General features: G+C 39.7%; 1 protein-coding gene across 1 annotated transcript in view; it reads right to left on the bottom strand.

Moving 5' to 3' along the window:
* Window positions 1-1,542: 1,542 nt before the first annotated feature.
* LOC134542847 (nucleolar protein 58-like) overlaps window positions 1,543-24,746 on the bottom strand; it is a 171,683-nt gene continuing 148,479 nt past the window's right edge. The window contains exons 4-6 of the mRNA XM_063387415.1: window positions 13,831-13,964; window positions 8,933-9,078; window positions 1,543-2,924 (exon numbers count right to left, since the gene is read on the bottom strand). Of these exons, the coding sequence (XP_063243485.1) occupies window positions 2,522-2,924; window positions 8,933-9,078; window positions 13,831-13,964 (683 nt within the window). The 3' untranslated portion in view covers window positions 1,543-2,521. The remainder of the gene's footprint in view (window positions 2,925-8,932; window positions 9,079-13,830; window positions 13,965-24,746) is intronic.

Genomic DNA, 24,746 nt, shown 5'->3' on the forward strand with positions numbered 1-24,746 from the left:
AGAAGAAAATGCTTAAAGTGTATTAACTGTTTTATTATATATAAATATAATTGTAGCTACCAGCATCATGCCTAAGGTAAGAAATAACCTTTATAGTTATAACCTTTCATCAGAAATAAAAGAACACAGTTTTTTTAACAATCATTTAAGTAGGTTTTTTTAAATGCAAGCAAGGTAGGTACTATATTATACAATTAAACCAATATAAGTTGTAATTAATTAAAAAATTTGTTTAACAATACCATCTGAATTCAAAAACTTAACAGTACCCTGAAAAAAAAAATCTTTAAACCAGACATAAACAAATGAATGTGTTTAAGAGGTTGCAGCAAGCTAATGTGAGATTCACGTAAACTGTCTTCACACAGTTGGCGAGTGTAACAACAATGTCCAATAGTTTAAAACTTTTTAGTCCAAAACTACTTTCACAGACTATTCACAACACTACTAAAGAAAACTATGGAAATACTGATGATTCAGAATAGGTTTGCCTGATTCGCTTATGCTTAAGTAGGGGTGTCCCCTCCAAGATTGACTGTACTCACGACTGAGTTTGCAAGTATCCAGTCCAGAAAAAAAATATATCATAAAACAGAAATGAAATTATTGTTTGTACAGGACCAGCATTAACAAAATTAAAACCTGCTATAAAAGTGTTAAAATAACAAAAATAATAAATTATTACAAAGATTGCCCCCTGGTTTTTATTTGTTACATGTTTAAATAACCAAATTTTTGCATGTGTGAAGCTTCCTTCCTTAAATTTTTGTTTTCTTCAGCCAGTTTGTGATATTTTTATCAAAATAACTGGTCATGCCATCAATTTTATCAATATGAGATCATTTTACACCCCTTAGAGCATATCTTGTCCAGTGCTAGAAAGGTGCATCATGTTAGGCGTATTTTCACTTTTCAACTGTCTACCAGCTGATTTAAAACATTTCTATGGACATACGGCATTGCTGGTATGTCTTGGAGAAACCACAAAAATGGACAAGGAAGGTAAATACACAGTAAAACAAGCCAAAATCAGTCAACGTCGAATGTTAAATGAATAGGCATCTCGGAGAATTCCTTCAACATGATTCTCCTTGCCTATTTATTTAACATTTGACATTGACTGATATTGGATTCTTTTTCTGTGTGTTTTTGTGTATTCATCTTTCTTGCCCATTCTTGTGGTTTCTCTATGATGTACGGTGATAGCCAGCAACGGCGTATGTATGTGCATAAATATGTTTTAAATCGATCTCCCCCATTGCAAGAATGATTCAAAGAACATATGTCTACCAGTTGATGTTGATGATGGGTTGGAGGCTGTTTCAGATTCCCAGAGCACCCTGGAGGGGTGACACACTGTGACGGGCTCACTAGGCGGTGGTACGCAACTGCCTTCCGCAGTATGGGCTTGGAGGGAAAACACGAAACCCAGTCCTGAACTCAGGAAAGGAAATCTTTCCCACCGGCCGGACCTTTTTCTCACTATTCAGAAGCTCTAACGCAAGGTTGTCGAGATTTCAGAAGTTGATTGAGAAGGAGGAAGGAGGGGGGGGGGGGGGGGACCCAGGAGCCAGACCTCTTGGCTGATTTTCGAGATTAATATAATTCACGCAGATAACATTTACAGTTATGGCCACAGTAACATTTATTTGATTGTTATAGACGATTTTAAAATTATGGATATGGAAAAGATGTATGTTAAATAACAGGGAGGGGATCCGACAATGTCATTTGCCTCTTGACGACCCTGCTTCTAACCAGTGAAACAACAGGTACACCTGTCTAACTACCAGCTTTTGTAACCAATTGTTTATGAATTGGACTCCCCCCCTCCCCTCACACATCGCTGTCTTCTCATGATTTTATACCTCGATTAAGACAGATTATTGTTATCAGGTAACCAAAATGAGAAAATGAATGAACATTTCATGGGAAAAACTTCAACCTTCTTAAATATTACACCAGTCCACAATTGTTGTCCAAATGGTAATAGTTTTTTTAAAAAAAAAAAAACTGAAAAAGTTTTTTTTATAACAGCCAGCACGTAAACAACTTTAACACAGTTTCGTACTTGTGCACGGTTTGATGAAAATTACTCAAATGTAATAATCAAAGTAGTCTTTGGACTTACAGGAATGTATAAAAATGTGGGTAGTGAATTGTCTGGCATATAAGCTGTGTGTGTACATGTATATTTCAAACGAGTCAACCCAGTCACAAATTATGCAAGGTATGTAAATCTCTGGAGGACAAATTGCATGCAAAAGGAAACAGACAAACCTGTGATCATATGTGAGATGAGGAATGAGTGCCGTTCGTACAAAATTACTCTTGTCGCATAGTTCGCTGTCCACTGTGTCATTCCACAGGTTAACGCACACCGATGAGTGATTTATGACAAACCATTTGCGCTATTCTATTTATATCGGTTACTGTTACAGACCATCCTATCCACATATGTACAATTTTTGAAATAGTAACTCTCAGAGTTTTCACTCTTGGGTTTCATAACAACTTGTTCTTAATCTTTCTTTTCTGCTTTTGCTTCTTTTTTCTCCTTTTTCTTTTCAGCTTTTGCCTCCTTTTTGCTTTCCTTCCTTTCAGCTTTCGCTTCTTTTTTCGCTTCCTTCTTCTCAGCCTTGCTTTCTTTCTTCTCTATTTTGGCATCCTTCTTCTCTTCCTTCTTCTCGGCTTTTGCCTCTTTCTTTGCTTCCTTCTTCTCCAGCTTCTTGTTCTGTTTTTCTTCTTTCTTCTTCTCGATGAGCTGCTCCTTCTCTTCCTTCTTTTCTTCCTTACGCTTGTCTCCTTTCCTCTTCTCGTCCTTGTTGACCGGCTTCAGAGGCGACCGGAAGTAGCTGGATGAAGTGGTGGGCTTCTGCAGGGGCGACGTGGTTTCCAACTGGGTCACTATCTTCTGCGCGCATCTGGAACAAACAACACCGATGCTGCATGAACGGGGACCCGCGGTGATGCCTTGGTGGCTGGTTATGGCAGAGAGAGGGGGCTTTCCTGGGAAACATCACGGTATCAAGTGACTTGATGTAAGCTTTGGGACATACGCCATTGCTTAAGCACATGTATGTCTGTAGAAGAAAACTACAAAAAACACAAACTAAGCAAAAATTCTCCCCCGGAAAAATTTGGGATTTTAGATGCAAAATTGTGCCTTTAATGAGTTACCCAACCAAAATATTAAATATACCATTCCAAGAATTTGATGACGTAGTTTGTATTAAATACTACTCTGACAGCAGATGTAGTACAATTTAAATAAAATACCATCTAGGGATTTGCAATCATTTTACAGTATATTGACAATCATAAATTTGATATTCTAATCAATGTGATCACCAATGCAACGTTTGTTACTGGTTGAGAAAAATACTACTAGGACCAAACATTTATTCTGGGAAAAACTACTAAAGCTACTAAAAGCTACTCTCGCCCCCCATGCATAACAGCACGGGGCGACTCGCCCCTGCTGCCCCCCCCCCCCCCTTCTGTTCCGACGTCCCTGCACCATATAATAGGAATATGGTCAACAAACAAAGAAAAACAAACAAAAATGGACTAAGAGAACAAAAAAAAAAAATGATGAATTGAACCCCCAAAAAAAATTCAGCACAAGACAAAAACACAACAAAACGAAACGACGAAACAAACACAATAGTTTTCCAAAACAGAAACAAGCCAGCACAACAGTTGAAACGAGACAAAAACACAAGTAAAAACGAAAAGACGAAACAAACACATTAGGCTGACCAAGTCAAACACACGCGACGTTTCGGGAACTGACATCTGTTCCCGTCATCAGGCACAAATGAAATAGAATCTTAATTCAATTCGACAAGCTGCTGCTGCAGGTGGTGAGTCCTTCGCGCGTTGCACCGTTAGTGCGGTTTATCTCCGCCAGACAGCGCCTCGAACCCTCGGACCGCCGTGAGAAATATAATCACCCGGATGACTAGTAGGCGGCAGTCTCGGGTGACGGTTGAGATAAGCCCAGCCGCGGGAAATGAAGCGCGAAATAAGCAATTCCACAAGTATGACTGTCGCCGGCCGAGCGGGGACGACTCGATTCGAGTGGGAATGCTCCCAGACGGAAAATTCGAGTAACTCAGACTAATTTACAGAACTAACCAGATTATTTTCCAGAATATTTTCCTCCCCAGGTGCGGTGGTGACAACCTGACAACAATATTAAACAAGTTACACTACAGCTTATAAATATATATATAAAAAAAAAACACTTTGCTACGTAGTGGAGACCGGGGCGTTTTAACACGGATTTACGTTGTTTTAAATTTTTTCCTACAACATTTCATCCTGAAACTATTCGCAGATATTAAGTATCCTCTAGGATATTATAGACAAATTTTGAATTTCCATTAATATTACCTCTAATAGTGGAATAAAACTTGCCGGGTAAGTTTACACAAATTACGGGGCAAGTATACACAATCTTATATATAATCTTTATTTGGAGCTGTGAAAGAAAAAAAACACAATTTCTACGATGACATATTGTGAACAAATTTTATGATACAAGCCATACTACATTTAATATGCAATTTAGTGAATTAGATTAATAAAAATAAAAATATTATAATCACTAGATAATCGGTTCTCTTTTTTATGGAAGCTTTATACAACTTTTAGTTTAATTTATAATAAGTAAACACGTAATGAAATGTGTAGTACATATACAAAAGTTTTATTCAATCGCCCACCCTGAAGGGTTGACATCTATAAACTTAATAGCGGAATGTGCCATTCCAAAAAAAAAAAAATGTTGCTGAAATGTGAATCATCAGCGCTGACTCATGGTGGTCAGGCAGCTTATTAGAATGTGGTGCTGCGTCATCATGGTGTGGTGCCACAGCAGGATGTGGTGCTGCTTCATTGAGTAGTGCCACCACATAATCTAGGACTATGTCACATTTATAACTTGATACTTTGACATTCTCACGTTCCTGAGAGCGTTGAGCGTTAATGTTTTTGCAATAATAAGCAGCAAGAATTTTAAAGTCAAGACCGAAAGCATTGGCAGTCCCTCTAATTGAGTTACTGCCTTTTTTTTTTACTTGTAGGTATAACTGCTGGTTCCGTGATTTGGTGATCCAGTTGGCTTCCATCAATTTTCCTTCTACAATATTCCTAAACATTCTATAGTGTAGGACTTCAAGCAAACGTTAATCTTACAAAGGCTGTGTATACATATTATCTTTGAAGTACAAATGTCGTTCAACCTGCTTAAAAGAAACCTCTAAACCTCTCTTTAACCGGTTAGCAAACAGTATTTTGTAATAAATTGTCCAAAGAAAAATGCCCCAACGAATATGTGTAAGTATAGCCTATGTATAGTAGGTTTCATTTATTTAAAAAACATAAATATAAATGGGCAGACTTCGTGAAACCAAAGGACCCTCAGTTATGCGAGTCAATACTAGAAATATGTACATATGCTCTGTCTCATAGAACTTGTAACAGGCCTCAGAAGTGAAACCCATTTCCCAAATGTCACGTGATGTCTGTTTGCCGGACACTTGACACTCAAATGAAGTCTCTTGCCAGTGCTGATGATGGTAGAGCTATAGCAAACCGTATGTATTCGGTACTGAGTAACGGGTGCGCCATCTAGTACCGAGTAACGAAACCTTACACACGGCTACATTTCGTTACTCGCATTTTTCGTATGTTTTACGCATGCGCGCGCATATTCGATGAATTTACGTTACAAAGAACGATGTTTGTTTATTAAGTAAAGTATAATTTGGAAATTCGTCGTCCAAGTTTTTTACTGTTTATTAAAGGTATTATATGTGTAGACAAAGTTTGAGATTGGAACAGAAACAACGTAAGAAAGTATTTTTTACAAATTAGAAATATGTACGTTTTTGTTTTTTTTTATTATCGCGTATTTTTACGTTTTTTGTTCTTATCTTAAAATAGATAATATAATAAAGCCGCTCTAATGAGATTTAATTGTTTCTTGGTTAACAAAAACTGTTAATTATCAAATATTTTTAATTGTTTATATTCTATTTATTATTATTTACGCGACGTCATACCGTACGCGTACGCAATACGCCTCGATTCGTTGCTGCAACATAACATAGCATGTTATGCGGTATCAGAAGTAACGAGTAACGTAACGATACGATAGTAATACTAATTGTTACATTTACACCTCTAGATGATGGAACATCAGAGTGGCAGAAAGATACGCGGAATGTTTCGTGCGATGTGTTGAGAGCTGTGGAATCTGGGACAAGTTAACTCGCCACACGCTATACCGGGGAACGGATACCGGCGGTGAAGCGTGTACGGCACTTCCCCTCAGGGCGTCAGAGGAACTTCCAGGTCGCTCCCGCCTTCTCTGAAACGTGATAGGGCGCCGCAAGGCCATTACCCCCTCCACCCTCCCTTCACCCACTCGCCAACACAATCACGCCTACGGCTTCATCGGTGTTTTGACAGCCGCTGCAAGCTCGTCGGAACAGCACGGAGCCTTTGAATGGCTTCCGGTTCCGTTACAAGCACCTACCCACAAGTTCCTCGACGCCACGTATAAAACCACCTGGAAATATATCCGCACGATAGGTTTGTTTGGTTTATTACGTCTCAAAATTACCTCAGCTGACAAAGCCTGTTTGTTCGCTTGATAACCTACAAAAATAAAAATAAAAATTGGTTGTCTGTAAAGTCGGTTTACGGACGATAGTTTAACGTGACAACGTCATAACAAAACATTATTGAAATGATTGCATATTATTGCATAATAAAATTGAATCATTTTTATTTTAATAATAAAAGAATAAATACTTGAAATTATACTAGTAATCAGATTTTTAAAATGCAAGAATAATTAACCTTTATTGCCGCAATTGTTGTTGTAATAAGCAATGAAAACCACATTAACTTTTCACTTCACTTTATAAACAGTCGACGAAACAGTGGAAGAGAGATAGATGTGGCGCAAGCGTACAATGAGCGTAACGGGACACAGCGTAAAGGAATAATGTGCGTTTCGGGAAACCTTTTTCGTGCGTGCAGCCGGCGTTCATCGATTTATTAGACGTTCACACGTCAAAAATGTCTTAATTTAGGTATAAATACGTATAGTTGGGTCGCGTTTGAATTTAAAAAAAAAACTTTTTTCGGCACAGCCTACAGGCGTAGATAGATTTCGAAGTACCTTATTTCCTCTGAAAACGTTTTTAAAAACTTCTATAAACTTCTGGAACATTGTAAGAACTGAATGTTCATAAAAATCCTATATGTACAACAATTATTCAAAAAAGATCGATTAAACATTTTTAAAAATTCCATGCAGTGAAAATATTCTGAATGTTTTTAACTCAATGTTTCCAGCATTGAATGTCTTAACGAATTTCATATTATGCCTACTTAGGTAATTATGTAATTATTTTTGACCTTCAAACACTATTTTTCATCCTTTGCACTAATACTTGGTTGTATAAAAATTTATTTTGGACAAAGGTTTTAAGGTAATATTAAAATGGTTAAAAATAAATTCCGATGAATTTGATACTACAGAAGATTTAATTTTTCACTTTAATAGTTCGTTTCAATATAAATTGTTTGAGCCAAATGTTTTAGATACAGTTTAGAAGTTTTACAATATATAACGGATTTGATAGTAATATCTATTTTAAAAAGTAATGACATTTTGTGTTTCTACCCTTGTTATTTTCACCACTTGCAGTAATGGTTTGTTACAAAAAATTTACTTTAAACAAAAGTTATCAACAATATTTAAAAAGTGGAAGATAAATAAACAATAATTCGATATAATACATGGTAGTAAAGTTTTATTTATTTTCTTCTTCCAAACCCCAGGTTTTTCAAACCCTTGAAGTAATTGTTTGTTTTAGCAAGAATTGTTTCAGATACAAGTTTTTGGATAAAAATTTTAAGATATACAATGTGAACAGATTTAATGGTATTCCTACTAACGGAATAATTAATTTCTTTTTGTATTGTAACCCTTCTTTATCCAACTCTTGCACAAATGGTTGGTTGTAACAAAAATTATTTCTGACAGAAGATTTGATAATATTTATAAGGTTAACTAACTATTTGAATGGATTTGATAGTGTGCCCACTAAGGGGATTATGAATATTTTTTTTGTCAATCAACCCCTGTTTATTAAACCCCTTGCAGTCATGGTTGGTCGTATCAACAATGTATTCAGACAAAAATTTTGGTATTACTCCTGCGAGTTATAACACGTTCAAACGGTTGTAATATTCGTCATATTATTGGAGTTACAGCGAATTTCTTGTTGCCATGTTGTTGTGTGTGGAAGGTAGAGGAGGGGGAGAGAGAAAGAGGGAGGGATAAGGGGAGAAAGAGACAGATGCTCACCATATCCTGGTTAGAAGTCGCCAGTCCAGGTTAAAATTTCTAATACGGTTTGAGGTAGTTGGTTAATTCACCGCCGCAATCGCCACCATCTCTAGGGCATCTACTTGTGGTGGTTCCTAGCGGACAAGTGTCGAACTCTTCAAACACCCCTTCCCCACCCTCCCTCAAACATGCGTTGTCCTCCACCCACCCTCCACCCCACCTCTCATCCCTACAGTTTTGTGACGCACAAACTCCCGTTGAACGACCTTGAGCTGCAGTGAATGATGAGTAGGGGGTGCGGGGGAATGACAGCGGGCGACAGTGCTGCGCTCTAACGTGCAAATAACAACCTAAAGACGATACAGGGCGTTACGGCAGCGCACTGCAGCGGTGAAGTTCCCAAGCTGCTCATCATACGCTCCTGAAAAACGTAGAGTAAATCCTATCCACTCGCGACTTCTATACAGTATATATATATATTCAAAGCCTGGTGGAGGAATACGAGCTTGTATGGGGAGGGAGAGAGAGAGAGAGAGAGAGAGAGAGAGAGGCGCTCACCGTATCCTGGTGGAGGAGGACGAGCTGGTGCGCTCCTTGCCCGCGCGGAACTCCCGCTGGAACTCCTTGATGGGCGGCAGGCGGGGCTTCTCCGGCGGCGGGTCTCTGCAGCTGCGCACCGGCTCCTTGTACTCCTGCAGCCGCAGCTGCGGACACGAGACCCCGGCCCGTCAGTTCCTCCTCGTCTGGGCCGTGCTAGTCGAGCTGACTGCCCCTGAAGAGCTGGACAGCTTACACCACTCGCTTCATCGCCCGTCTGGTTGTTCGGGCATTGCCCCCGGATTCGTGGCGTGTAGGCTACGCGCAGAACAGCTCAGTGTTGCGGGATGCATAACGCAGCACCCCGCAGGCGGTGCCTACGTCACCGACTGCTCCAGGCCTTTTAAAAGTTTCAATAGCATGATGTAACATTTAACCGAAATATTACGTAAATTCTTCAGCCGGCAACCAATGTGATTGAACTTCACGGTTACGACAAAAAAAAAATTGAGATCCGCGAACAAACACAAAGTAATGATAGGACACTAGAAGTTTTTTTTTTTTGACCCAATATTTCACTTGTTTAGAACGTAAACAAACATGGCTACAACCGCGGACAAATACTATGGGGCTTCTGTTGGTCACACGGATTGACGTAAACGGAATAGCTGAGCATTGCCGAACTGATCCGTACAGATCCATGTATGCTTGCGTGCCATTGTAGTTACTCCGTTTTGTGAATTCCGTCTCCGTTTACGTGATCATCTCTGTTTCCGTGTCATTGTAGAAAGTCATTTGAAGCCGATACATTTCGTAATTTTACGGGTTAACATTTTTTTTTTTCAGAGTACGTTTGCACCGTCTAAATAATGGGGAAACATCTCAGGGAATAATTGTTAACGTGTTTGGTGTCATTTTTGCATTTTGTTGAAAAACCGTTACCTTGAATAGTTAAGATCTCTGAATTTAAATTGAAATAACTGATCACTAGAGACCTGCAAAATTCGCGGTTTCGATGGCCTTCAGGATCAACTGCACATACCACTGTACACTTGGGCAAATAACGCAAGTTCATTGGCTGCCGACTTGTAAGTCGTTTCAGCTGGTTTGTCTGTGATTCGATCCTTCTTTGGTTGAGGGTTTATAACTGGTTGAGATTCGTCCAGATGAACAGTAGCTAAGCCAATAGCAAAATTATCTAAGAGGTATATGTGTTTGAATTCTAGCCTATCACCGAATGAATCCGCGAATTTTGCAGGTATCTACTGATCACTCGATGCAGAGTTTTATTTGCGTTTCCGGAGCATTCTGATGAATGGATAAACCACCGGCCGAAACGGCAAGTGACAGTGTGGGTTTTCTCGCGACGCGACGCAATAAGTTAATATTTGTGCCGCCGCCCCGTCCATTAGCGCGAGTTTGAACTTCCGAGTAACTACAGCCTGCGCGGATTTCAAACACCATTCGCAGGAACAACTTCCAGGGAGCAAAACTTTTAACGTCGGTTTGAAGCAAACAATAGTTTGTGGTCTTTCACCCGCGATGATAAACTTTCAATTTATGAGGAAAGCAAAAGAAAGGAGTTTGTTTCCTGTCTTCATACTTACATGTTCATTTAGAATGTAATTTCAACAGTAAAATCAAACAACAGTGCCAAATTTATTTTTTGAAAAAAAAAAGATAAAAAACGCTTAAAATTACTAAACTATGACGAAATAAACTACAAAGTATAACACTGTTTTATAGAGTAAACGAAACCACGGTTATTTAAGGAATGAAGTTCACTGATTCGACAGTAACTATCGTTGAATGTAGCCGATACTAGCGTTGTCATTACTTTTCTTTGATAAGAGATACTATACATATTCCACACATTGACGCTCCGGAGAATATTTTCATTTAAGCCGTAACGGCCCCGGATGCGAATTCAGGGGAGGGGTTATCTCGTGCCTCCCAGTTAAACGAGGCTTCTGAGGTTTTGAAAATAACAGAACCTCAGTAGCAAGAGCACGCGCAGAATTTCATTTCGGAGTGTATGTGGGTGTTTGTACGGGTGGGGGAGTTGGGGGGGGGGGGGAAGACTGACTTTACTCTCTATTTGCTTTTAAATCAATTTTCATTATTATTATTATTATTTAGGTGAGAATGATCGATTTTTCTACGGCCTATCAGATTTTTACTTCTTATTACGATGTTACTCGTTTAAGTCGAGTAGACTAGCAGTAAAAACGAAATATTAACATTACCAATAGTATTTTCAAAAAATAAACTTATCTACTTTCTTTTTATGCTTATACGATGTATTTTTGTGTGCACATGGAACACATATGAATAGAACATATTAGACGAGAGTAGTATATACTGCTGGGTCCTGGGTCCAGTGCCTGTGGTGCCGACCGCCATTTGTGACGTCATGGCGGCCATGTTTGGTGTCATATTTTCTCAAAATTGACTCAAAATTTCTATAAATTTCCCTATTTTGATGGAAAAATTCCCGTTTTGAAGGAACATTTCCCGTTTTATTCTTCCAAACAGCCAGAGGCTTGAAAATCCCCCAAAGCGGCTAAAATTCCCCATGAGCAAACCACCCTAAGCTGCTTAGATAATGACTTTAAACTCAACCGCCATCATTGAAATTTTCGCCGCCAACATGAAAATCAGTAAATATTAAGTTAGAAATTCAGGAATAATCCCAAATTAAAAAATAAAAACTTAAATTTTTGACAAAAATAAGATTCCACCATTTTGGAAAATTATTCGCCATATTGAAAATTCGTAATTATTATCTGATTTTAATGGGAAAAAAATTTAAATTTATAAAACAATTACTAAATAAAATTTTGATAAAAACGTACTTTTGTCAAGGAGTGTTTTTTTTCTCGAACCCGGTGAGATCATTCGATTAAAAATGGCGACAGATCCTTCTTCCACGGAAGCTACCGACAGACTGACCTGCCAAACACTAATTCCAAGGTAGATAAGTTACTACATCGGCTAGTATGACGTGATGGTGGCCATCTTGTTTTCTCTGCCGGGGGCCGCCATCTTGGATCCGACATATTGCTTCCGCCTCGGATCGGACACAGCTCTGGAGAGCAGTCGCAGCTATCGCCCGCAGAGTCAGGGTGTCAACAATTAGTACTTTCGTACTATATCTAGTACTTTTAGAAGTTTTTTTAGTGGTCTAGTACATTTACGCTCAGATCTAGTACTGTTTTCTTTAATACTTATAATAATATTACAGTAACTCCAGTATGTTTTATTATTAGGCGTAATTATTTTTAAAAACTATTTATTGTATGTGTGTATGGTGTGATATTTAGGTTAGAGCATTGCAATTTCATAATACCTTCCTAAATTGTTAAAACCATAACAAATTATAATTTAATACTTTTTTTTTTTCAAATCTAGTACTTTTTCTCGCCTAAGTTGGTATGAAATATTTTTTTCCTTGTGGACACCCTGCGCAGAGCATCGCGCGAACACTGACGACAACGTGAAGAACGGCAGCGAGGACATGTGGACAGCGCGTGTCCAGGTCAAGCGCGGTTACAAAAAAACAAGAAGGCGGGGGTTATGAATCTGTAGTCCCGAGCCTGAATTTTATTAATTACGTTTTTTTTTTTATTTCGGAGTTTAAATTCATATTTTCCTCAGTACTGAAATTCAAGTGTTAAAAGTATCGTTCCGTCAACAGTTGCAGGAAGATACCAAAGCTCGGCATTTGAGACCACAAATTTGTAACGGAAAAACCTGGTCCAAGGCTCTGAACTATCGTGGTTTGAAACTGCACCCCGAAAAGTGTTCCTGGAACGGTCCCTGATTCAGGAAAAAGGAAGGGGATTTCTGGTTAAAAACAAATCTAGCTGGTTGGTTGTCGGCGCAGCAACACCGACAGCGACCTGGAGCGAGGAGGAGGAGGAGAGAGCTGGTTGGTTGTCGGCGCAGTATCATCAACAGCGACCTGGAGCGGCGAGGAGGAGGAAAGAGCTGGTTGGTTGTCGGCGCAGCAACACCGACAGCGACCTGGAGCGTGGAGGAGGAGGAGAGAGCTGGTTGGTTGTCGGCGCAGCAACACCAACAGCGACCTGGAGCGGCGAGGAGGAGGAAAGAGCTGGTTGGTTGTCGGCGCAGCAACACCGACAGCGACCTGGAGCGTGGAGGAGGAGGAAAGAGCTGGTTGGTTGTCGGCGCAGCAACACCGACAGCGACCTGGAGCGAGGAGGAGGAGGAGAGAGCTGGTTGGTTGTCGGCGCAGCATAATCAACAGCGACCTGGAGCGGCGAGGAGGAGGAAAGAGCTGGTTGGTTGTCGGCGCAGCAACACCGACAGCGACCTGGAGCGTGGAGGAGGAGGAGAGAGCTGGTTGGTTGTCGGCGCAGCAACACCAACAGCGACCTGGAGCGGGGAGGAGGAGGAGAGAGCTGGTTGGTTGTCGGCACAGCAACACCAACAGCGACCTGGAGCGGGGAGGAGGAGGAGAGAGCTGGTTGGTTGTCGGCGCAGCAACACCAACAGCGACCTGGAGCGGGGAGGAGGAGGAGAGAGCTGGTTGGTTGTCGGCGCAGCAACACCGACAGCGACCTGGAGCGGGGAGGTGAGGAGAGAGCTGGTTGGTTGTCGGCGCAGTATCATCAACAGCGACCTGGAGCGGCGAGGAGGAGGAAAGAGCTGGTTGGTTGTCGGCGCAGCAACACCGACAGCGATCTGGAGCGGGGAGGAGGAGGAGAGAGCTGGTTGGTTGTCGGCGCAGTATCATCAACAGCGACCTGGAGCGGCGAGGAGGAGGAAAGAGCTGGTTGGTTGTCGGCGCAGCAACACCAACAGCGATCTGGAGCGGGGAGGAGGAGGAGAGAGCTGGTTGGTTGTCGGCGCAGCAACACCAACAGCGACCTGGAGCGAGGAGGAGGAGAGAGTACCTTCATGGCCTGCGCCTGGGAGCGGCGCAGGGACCCCGTGGGCTGGCGCGGGCAGCCGAGGCGGGACCCCCCAGCGCAGCGCGACTTGCCCGAGGCCTGGCTGCAGCTGGTGGCCGAGCTGACGGAAGACACGCCTGCAACACACACACGTCCAGCCTCGGCGCCTCGTTCACGTAGCAGGCGACCATCGTTGTTGGATCAGACCAAACACTTGAGGGATCACACAAGGTACTTTAGGGATCAGACAATATACTTAAAGGATTAGACAGTATACGTAATGTATCAAACAATATACTTAATGGATGAGACAATATACTTAATGGATCAGACAATATACTTAAGGGATCAGACAATATACTTAAGGGATCAGACAATATACTTAAGGGATCAGACAATATATTTAAAGGATTAGACAGTATACGTAATGTATCAAACAATATACTTAATGGATGAGACAATATACTTAATGGATCAGACAATATACTTAAGGGATCAGACAATATACTTAAGGGATCAGACAATATACTTAAGGGATCAGACAATATATTTAAGGGATCAGATAAACAAATAGTGGATCATTCTAAACAATTAGAAAAGCAGAAAAAATAATTATGTAATCGGGCAAAAAGAATCAGGGAATCAAACAAAACATTTAAGGGGTAAGAAAAAAAAAGGGGGGGGGGGTTCAGACAAAATGAATTAATAAATCTAACAAAAAATTCAAACGATCAGGCAAACAAAAAAAAAAGAGGTCAGACAAAAATAGTATGGAAATTATACAAAAATAATTAGGGATCAGACCAAAATAATTCGTGGTATAAACAAAAATTATTAGATCAGACAAAAATAATCAGGGGTATTAAGACAGAACGAATTAGGGAACCAGACACAAATAATTGAAGGATCATACGAAAGGAATAAGGGATCAGAAATAAATAATAAAGGTTTTAGTCAAATAATTGCAATATTTGAGAAAAAGAATAAGCAGTTAGGACTAAAAGATCTGAGGATTAAACAAAAAGAATTAGATGATCAGCAAAAAAAATAATTAGGGGATAAGACAAAAATTATTATAGTTACTAAAAATATAATCTAGAAATAAAATAAAATAAAATAAAAATAATTAGTGGCTCGGACTAAAATAGGGTACCTATCTGCCAAAAATAATTATAGGGAAATAGATTAATGGGATCAAACAAAAAACTAGGGTATCAAAAAAAAAAGATTTATTGTATCATAGATGAAGAATAGGAAAATAAACTAAAAGTATTAGAGGGTTAGACTAAAAGAATAAGGGTACCAGACGTCGAAAAATATTAGGGTACCAGACATTATGAAATTAGTAAGGAAGTAATAAAATATCTTTTTAATACACATTTTCCAATTTAGAATTTTTTTCATTCCTCCTAAACATTCCCCCCCCCCCCACCACGGGGGGGAGGGGGGGTATTTTCTCATGTACGCTTATGACGGTGGAGTCTATCGTAAATTTTAATTTAATCCGCGATTTTGTTTTTCTGTTCATTATTATAGATACTAGATTACGGGGGTCAAACTTCCTTCGGTAGGTTTCTTTTTTTTTTGCATTTGCAAACACTTTCTCATCAGATAAATATTCCACCTTCACCTGCGATTTTTTTTTTTTTTTCCTTCTGCGGCTGACTACAACGAGCGAAACACAGTACGCGGATGAGTTTCGCACGGGTAGTCAGTCAACGCCCGTGAAGAGGCCGGGAATGTTCGCGAAGGAAGATTAATGGTCCCCGCGGCAGACAGCGCGGGAGAAAGCACCAGGCGCTACCGGGAGACCAATGACGCCAGACTTGATTTCCGAACACCCTCGGGGGGGGGGGGGGGGAGGGGCAACAATCAGGCCTTTTCATTGGCGCGCGCGTGTCCCGTGGTGTACGTGGCGTGTTGTTGTGTCGATAGCACGCAGAGTACACGGGTGCCAGCAGTTAACTTGCAACCTGACTGACAGGACGTCAATGGGATATTATTAGAGACCGGAAGAATTCGCGGGTTCATTTCGTGAAATGCTAAAATTCAAATAATTATACCGTTGTGCTGTTTCTGCTATTGGTTCACTGTTAATATGTAGGACTTTTGGCCAATTAGAGACAATCAATCAAAGTATACAATCACAAGTTACCCAATTGAGACGCCTCAAAATTCAGTACTCAATGAACGGGCGCCGTTTGCCAAATTAGGCAGAGGATCGTGTAATCTATCCTGGAGGTCATTGAACTCGCGAATTTTTCCAGTCTCTAGATATTATATTCTTATTCGCCGCCCTGACACAGGAGATGTACCTACAGGACGTCTCATAAGTCCGCTAGGGTTTTGAAAAAATTGTATTTTAAGGGATTGGAATAGGAGCTGAAACACGACATAGCAATTTAAAAAAAATTATCAGCCATTAATTATTTACCTAAAAATTATCTTCTAATTTGGCTCTGCTAACGCATAGTTTTTAATTCAATCCAGTGCCTGAATTTAACAGTCACTGGCTTCTACAAATAATTTCCTCTGTGAAGTCACTGTAATTTAGTATGGTACACATTTTTTTTTTGGGGGATGACTTCAACAGTAATATTTAGATCGGTGGCATCATGTCATGTTCTACAAAAATCTCTTAGTGCATTATTTCTTCTTCAACGGAGGAAGATTTTTAAAAATATTATAGGATAAAATTGTGAGTCTTTCAGTACTCGCCAGATATGTGTAGCTTCTGTAACATCGGTAACGAATAAAAATTCATGTGTTGTCATGTTACGAATACACTTTATAATACGAAATTCGGACACGAAATTTTTACGTAGAAATCTTAAAAATAATGCCGAGTACGCTGTCGACTATCGAATCATTTGATTAGCAGAGCGACATTTTAAATCACATAATGAAACGGCTACGATAAAAGCTAAAAATTCTTGGAAAAAAAAATACTAAACCTTTGATTTTTGACCTGATTTGCGACAATGAATTTCACTAAAATACTGCCCATCTTGTTAAAATTCATTCAAGAGTAATTACTACGCAGTTTTTCCTTTTTTTTTTTTTGTGAACTTTGGTCCGCACATCATCCGCCACGGATGGCAGCACCGCGGTTGTTACACATTTCCGTTTCCCGCGACTTTCGTCGAATTCATTTAATCTCTCCTGCCGAATGCCGCATACCAGGAGGATAAGATGTTAAACATATAAAAAAGTGGTTGTCTGTAAAGTTGTTTACGGACGATAGTTTAACGTGACGTCATAACAAAACATTGATGAAATGATTGCATACTTTTATGAATAAAATTGAATCATTTTTATTGAATTATCACTATTTTGTAAGGATACAAAGGAGTGAAATGAAATCTACAATTTAATTGATAAATTTACTTTTATTTGCACTCATTAATTAATTATATGTTTATTACTTTAACGAAGAGATTATTTTAACTATAACTTTTATAGGTACATGTTTGCTATTTAGCTTCTTCCAATCTGTGTTATTCTGTTAAGGATAGGACGATGATAGGAAAAGAAGGAAACGAATGGGAGTGTTTCAAGTTTAATGTGCCTCAAAAAAGTCAAGTCGATGGTTGTTCCAATCGAGTGGAAGAGAGATAGATGCGGGGCAAGCGTACAATTAGCGTAACGGGACACAGCGTAAAGGGACAATATGCGTTACGGGACACTTTTTCGTGCGTGCAGCCGGCGTTCATTGATTTATTAGACGTTGTCAAGTCAAAAAAAAAAACGATTATGTTTGCGGCTATCTGGTTGAACTGTTTAGTTTAGTTTTGTGGCCGCCACGCGCGTCACAGGACTTAAATCAATGTGTGCAAGTGTGCGAGGGAGACAGTATAGTAGGCGAGTATGCAAGTATGCAAGTGTGCTGTGATTCCATCGAGTGCCCCACTTCTTGTCGTTGCACTTTAATATTTTTTTTAGTTTTTTCCCCTCTGAGGGCTGCGATCTTGTTATACCTGCTGCAAAGGAGTTTCACTTGAAAAAGAGGAGGGGGTCGTAAAAACAGCAATTTATTCAAACCAGCTTTCATGTAACTAATGTGGTTGTGAGTTTTACTGAACGGACAGCTTATCCCTACACTCCTAACATGCATGCGTCCCACGCTTTTCTTATTTTTAATATTTTTTACAAATTAGTATTTTCATAGGTATTAAAAATTCACGATCACAAATTTTCAGGACTATCTGTATAGGGCTAGGAATCTATATGGGTTCAAAATCTGTATGGGGCTAGGAGAAATTATTTTTTATTCCGTTTTAAAAACTTGGTATATTAAAAAAAAATTCGAATATTTATTTTAGATGTATGTAGACACCTGAAAAATTCGCGGATTCATTTCGCGATAGACTAGAATCCAAATACGTCTGCCTTTTTGCTGCTTGACTGATTGGGCCACAGTTTATCTGAAAGACTCTGGGCCAATTAAAAACCTTCAAAAAAATAAGTAACGAGTGCATAGAGGCTCATGGAGTCTATCCCATAGGTAATTCAAATCGCGAATTTTTCCGGTCTCTGTGTATAGGTTAAAAATGTAAATACCAAAAAAGTATTCGAATCTCCCGCGCTCCAAATGAGCCGTTAATTCCCAAGCCCCCTCTACAACGCACGAGAACTCAACAAGAGCGAGGTAGACTCGGGGATTCATAATTCGTGACGAGAAATTTTTTATTTCCCCGCCGAGGCTTTTATCTCGTCGGGGAAGGCCATTCGAGGCGGCCCGTGCGACCTTTATGCCGAGAGTAGAGTCCGCCCCGAGGGAGCGGTGAAGAAAGATGAAGAGAGAGAGAGAGAGAGAGAGAGAGAGAGAGAGCGAGAGATATTCCGCGAGGAAGATGGCGGGTGAAAAATGCCGAACGAAAGCTGGTGTTTTTTTTTCCTCCTCCCTTTGAATCCACACAGAACAAGGCGTTCGAAAGGGGGAAAAAGGGGAACAAAAATTATATACAAAAAATACATTCGCAGACGGCTGCCTGGCACTTCTCTCGCGCTACTCAGCGGAACGAAATCTCCAGCGAAATGAATTATTTTCTCGGAGATGATGGGAGTTGGTAAGGGGGGGGGGGGGGGGGAAGTGGGCGTGACCTTTCGCCGAACGTTTCTCTTTGCACGCTGGAACCGGAAGGACAAGGGTCGAGGAGATCGGGATGAAAGGAAGAGAGAGAGAGAGAAAGAGAGAGAGATTTTCACGTTTTTCACCCCTCGTCGTCGCAATGCAACCACGGCGCCGCCGATCCAATCCCGGAACGCCGAGAATCTCTCGATCAAACAAACTGGAAATATGAACCAATCAGGCGGAGGCACGTTCGACTACTATCCCTCTCTCTCTCCCACTCTCTCTTTCTTCGTGAGACGGCCAAGCCGCGTGGGAAGTAACGGGGTTCCGTAAAACGGGGTGAATAGAAACAGTCCGTTCAGAGAATTTAAAAAGAAAAATAAACCGACTCTTCAATATGAATCAAACTTAATAATGCTGGCAAATAACTTTTCAAATAGCAAAAAAAAAAAAAAAATTAAATTAATTATTTTATTCATAAAGATTTTTTGAGCAGACTGATTTTATTTACAGCGTTTTACGGTTCGTTGCCGACAGAGAGATGTTTTATCATTATTTCGCTTCTTCGACCGAACCCAGGACTACACTGTGAACCATCAAATACAGATAGACTTACTGTTGAACCTATAAACTAGCTTATTTAAAAAGTTATAAATAAACTATTAAATACTAACTTTGCGTTTTTACTACATCATCAAAGTTTCAACTCGAATAATGTTAATCGTTTCTTGTACAAAGTTTTCATGTCAAAATGACCTCTGCGATAAATATACTCAATAAGTGGAAGAGAAGAGTATCACAATGCACATGCATGAATATTAAGCTATTAATAGGGACCGGAAAAATTCGAGGGTTCAATGACCACTAGGATGAACTCCACAGCTCTATGTATACTCGGAAAAATGTCACCCACTCATTGGCTGCTGTCTTGTGAGACGTTCCAACGTAGTAGCCTGTGATTCGTTACATATTTGGTTACGTGTTTCTTATTGGCCCAGAGTCCTGAAGATGAGTTGTGAGCCAATGGCAGAAGCAGCATTGGTGTACAACTATTTCAATTTTATGATATCGCGAATTGATTCCGCGATTTTATCGGGTCTCTAGCTATTAACTCATACGTGGTCCACGCGCGCACGCTTTTTGTGATCGATTGTGAATGTCAGTGTGGGACGCGATTGTTTTAACTTTGACGCGTACGCACGTAACTACAAGCTTGGTGAAGAATGTAGATCACTGTTCACGCTCGTCTTAGGAGCGTGCTTCGTACATCTGACGTAGTGGGAGTGATGGTTAGGGGGGAGGGTGATTTACTCGATGCTGCTTTTGTTGGCTTTGGGCAGGCTTCTTAATTCGCTTCTTTTATTCCATGGCGTTCAGTGGTCAATACACGGGGGGGAAAAATTCTGTAATTTCACAAAAGATTCCGTTGGAATATCAGATAGCAGTTCCCGAAACGTCGTTTGTTTCTGTTTTGTAAAACTATTGTGTTTGTTTCGTCTTTCTCGTTTTGTCGTGTTTTTGTCTCGTTTTAACTGTCGTGCTGAATTTTTTTTGGGTTCAATATTTTTGTGCTGTCATCATTTGTGGTTTTTTTTTTCGTTCTCTTAGTCCACTTTTCTTTGTTTTTTTTATGTTTGTTGACCATATTCCTGTTATGGAATATTATGTGGTGTTTATATCCTGTTGACAACAGCAATTTTTTGCTTGATTTGTGTTTTTGTCTTTTGGGTTTTTTTGTAGTTTTCTTCTACAGACATACATGTGCTTAGCAATGGCGTATGTCCAAAAGCTTACATCAAGTCATGCACTCCTATTGCACAAATCTTTCAAAGATAATATTCCGTTGGAAACCAGTTGCCAAGAAATAATTTATATGTAATACTACAAAAAAAGATATTGTAACTTTGTACAATATGCGTATGAAATACGTTTTTCGAGATAATACCGAGTATTTCTTACGAGAAATTGGTGCATAATTTTTATTATTTTAATTGATGTTTCGTCCAAGCATTTTTTTAAACCTTGGAAAAAATAATATAATCAAATTTTCAACCACTTGACTTTATTCGTTTGCATCATGCTTAATAATTTGCGCATTTAATACTGGAAATCTAATCAAGGAGTTGTTTACAAATAAATAACTATTGGAGGTACTGGAACAACACAAAGCAAAATGTCCGGGTAAAAATCCGACCCAGTATTACTGCGAACACTATTTTGTAATGATACAGTTGTTTTGGTGTAAATGTACAAATGTACAAATATCTGTAATTTTACATGAACATTTATGTTCCATTTACAAACAAAAAAAAATTGTACGATGAAGCTGAACATGTCTAACTTTAAAGCTCGCGTCAAGAGATTGGTCGGCTACTATCATCAAAAGATAAACGAGAAATGCTGAGTCAAAACGGTGGCTGATAAATCAAGGGCGAAGTCAGAGAAACACAGGACACTTCCCCTATAATAATAATAATAATAATAATAATAATAATAATAATAATCATCATCATCATTAACCTCATTAACTAGCACAAAATGTCTAAAGAATGACTCTATTTATTGCCACTGGATTTGCCAAATTAAAGACTAGTCTTCTCTTTAAACAAATCTTAGATAGTAATTATAAACTATCTAGGATCTTTCAGCAGTAGATTTTATTTTTGCAATTTTTATCTAGGAATTTAAAATACACATTTAAGGGTTTCAGATAGCCTAAATATAAGTTATCAAGCATCGTTTTAAAAAAAAAATATTCCGTAGAAGGTTAGCCTAGAGGCTACCCTCAAAAACAGGCTTGTCCAAAAATATTATATAATAGCTCCATACAACCCTTCTCTTGTACACGCACTGGCTCCCGCATCAATACCTATCACAAGAGATGCGAACAGTGGGGCAGAATGCGCCTTGTGATTAGTCCACCCGCCTCACAGCGGCGTTGTGAGGGAGAGAGAGAGGCAGTCCAGGCGCTGGCCCTGTATCTCTAGACACACCTGTATTTCGCGATTTCATTTCATGTCAAGGTATTTCACAAAACACTGTAGGTTTTTCTAAGAGTCATGGCAAATTGTGAGGGTACAGTACATACGGTGACCACATTCTCATTGGCCCCGTCAAGAGCGGGACTACACATCTCACCGACCTCAGCCAATAACCACAAGAGAAAAGCTACAGTGTTTTGTGAAATACCTTGACATGAAATGAAATCGCGAAATACATGTGTCCCTATGTATCTCTATTCACTGGCAGCTAACTTCTTCTAACAAGGCATCGAGAAGCTTGTGTCACGATATGACTAATGCCTCAGTCGTTTTGGCGATTGTGTAGAAAAATAAGTAAGACCCTGCTGAACGTTTGGGCGTAAATTTATACTTAATGTTATGTAAATTTGTCTTTTTTTATACAGCCCATAAGAAGTTGGAAGGAAAAAAACAGCCCTCGTACATGTGCCAAGAAAAACAGACAATGCTACAAAAGTGTCAAATACGCATGGTCTGGAAATCTTTCCGCGAAAAGTACATGGCCGTAGTAGGAGAGCTGTTAAAAAGAAGCGTACCGTGTAAATCGGCCTACGCACGAGCGCGTCTGTATCCGTGCCTGTTCTGTGCCCGAGACCTCCCTTCTCCCCCCTCTCGAGGCAACCCCCCCCCCCGGCCCTTCCCGTGGAGTGCGGTTTAATTACGCCCCTCGCCCGCCCTTTCCGCCCACGGAGGAACAACTCGCGGGGCGAGTGGTGATTGGCTGTCGCGTCTGCCATGGCGCGGAACAAAAAGGAACACTCGAGGCGCAGAAGCAAAAAAAAATCTCAGGGTTGAAGGGGATGGACGCCCGTCGTTTATTTATTAATAACTTGCAGTGCGGAGTTCTTATTAAACTCCACGGAACTAAAAGACATCCACCTGGCTATTGACAAATTATTGTTTGAAGTGAATGTTGAGGATTAGCGTAAACAAACGACACTTGTATTCGCCAGCGATAAACAACCAGTTTTTTTTTCCCCGAAATTATTTGCGGGATTACCCAAACATGTTAGCTAACGGAAGTCATTTTCAATACATACACGGTGTCTCTCCCACACGTGTGTAAGAAAACGTAGAATGCAAAATGAACTTAACCATATTTGTTTGGTAAATAGTCCAAACTATTTGATAGGTTAATATCTGACATTACATTTTCAGAAATATTGCCAAATTGTTTTACATTGTCGACCTATATAGAAAAAAACAATTTTTATTTAAATCCGATCACATCAACAATTCGGATAAATATTTAAAATGGAACCCAAAATAAAACAATTTTATATTAAAAGGAACGAATGAATCATCTCTTAGTCCTAGACTTCATTCGAAAGCGTCCAAAAAATGTCTAAATATCCTAAAATGTAATTCATGTCCTAGAAATTTGGGTCATTAAGGACCAGAAAAGGAGAGATTATTGTAAAAAAAATGCAGCTGGCATAGAACGGACAAAACTCAACGTACGTAAATAATCAGCCAAAATACGGTTCGAATTCTTACCCTGACATTTATGCTTTGTGTTGCCCCACTACCCCCAATTATTAAAGTTATTTGTAAAACCGTTCCCTGAATATCGTTTCACTATTAATTGTGCATATTAATAAGAACGGTAAAACAAAATAAAGTCAAACATGTGGTTGAATATTCTTTTTTTTCCCCATGTTTTATAAAAATTATGCTTGAATGAAACATCAACTAAAATGTAAAATTATTCGCCAATTTTTTGTAAGAAATACTCAGTATTATCTCTAAAAACGTATTTCATAGATGCCAAAATAACCATAGTCATGCGTTTGTACAAATTTACTTTATCGTTCTTGTAGTATTACAAACTATTTCTTGGAACTGGTTTCCAAAGGAATCATTTGTAAAAGTACAAATATTTTTTTTTTCTGTGCAGATAGGAAATTCATTAAATAATGACGTACAAACAGACGTGAAAGGTGGCTGTATTTTTTTTCTTCAATTAATAACGATCCAGACACTTTTGGTTTTTTTTTTCTTAATTAATTTTCACTCTATTATATGCAACTAAAAATAAATTGTTCAGCTGCAAATTATAAGACCTGTCCTGGAGACAAGTGGTAATTTATATGTTTCAACTTTTGCTAGAAATATTCGTTTCTTTTGCGAAAAAAAAATTGATCGCTTATTAGACTCAATAACGTATGCCTGCGCCAGCGATTGCTAGGGACTGGAAAAATTCGCGGTTTCAGTGACCTCTAGGATAGACTCCATAATCCCGTACATGCCCGGGCAAATGCCACCTGCTCATTGGCTACTGACTTGTGAAACCTGTCAACTGGGATGCTTGCGGTTCGATAATTCTGTGGTTGAAGGTTTTTCGTTGGCTCAGATTCCTTCAGATAAACTGTGTGCCAATCACAGACGCAGTATGAAAGTAAATGCGTTTGAATTCTAGCATAACAATAAATGAATCCGCGAATTTTTCCGGTCTCTAGCGATTGCTCCCTCGTATTTGGCGTCCGTCTGCAAGAGAAGCCATTGCTCTGTTTGACTAGACCAGGCAGGACGCGTTTGCTTCTGCACCTGACGGCTGTGATTGTTGTGCCGACAGTAGACATGTATTTGCAATGAAACGCAAACGATGCTAAATGTTTCATCACACAGCCGCGGCGAAAAAAAATTCCACGGACGTTCTTTAGCACCCGCGATGGAACCTGCAACTAGAGACCGGAAAAATTCGCGGATTCATTACGTGATAGGGAAAAATTCAAACACGTGTACAATTCTGCCGGTTCTGCTATTGGCTCGCGGTTTAACTGGAGCTCTCTGGGCCAATGAGAGACTATCGACCGAAGAAGCGT

Source organism: Bacillus rossius (assembly GCF_032445375.1).
Source record: "Bacillus rossius redtenbacheri isolate Brsri chromosome 9 unlocalized genomic scaffold, Brsri_v3 Brsri_v3_scf9_2, whole genome shotgun sequence".
Lineage (NCBI taxonomy): Eukaryota > Metazoa > Arthropoda > Insecta > Phasmatodea > Bacillidae > Bacillus > Bacillus rossius.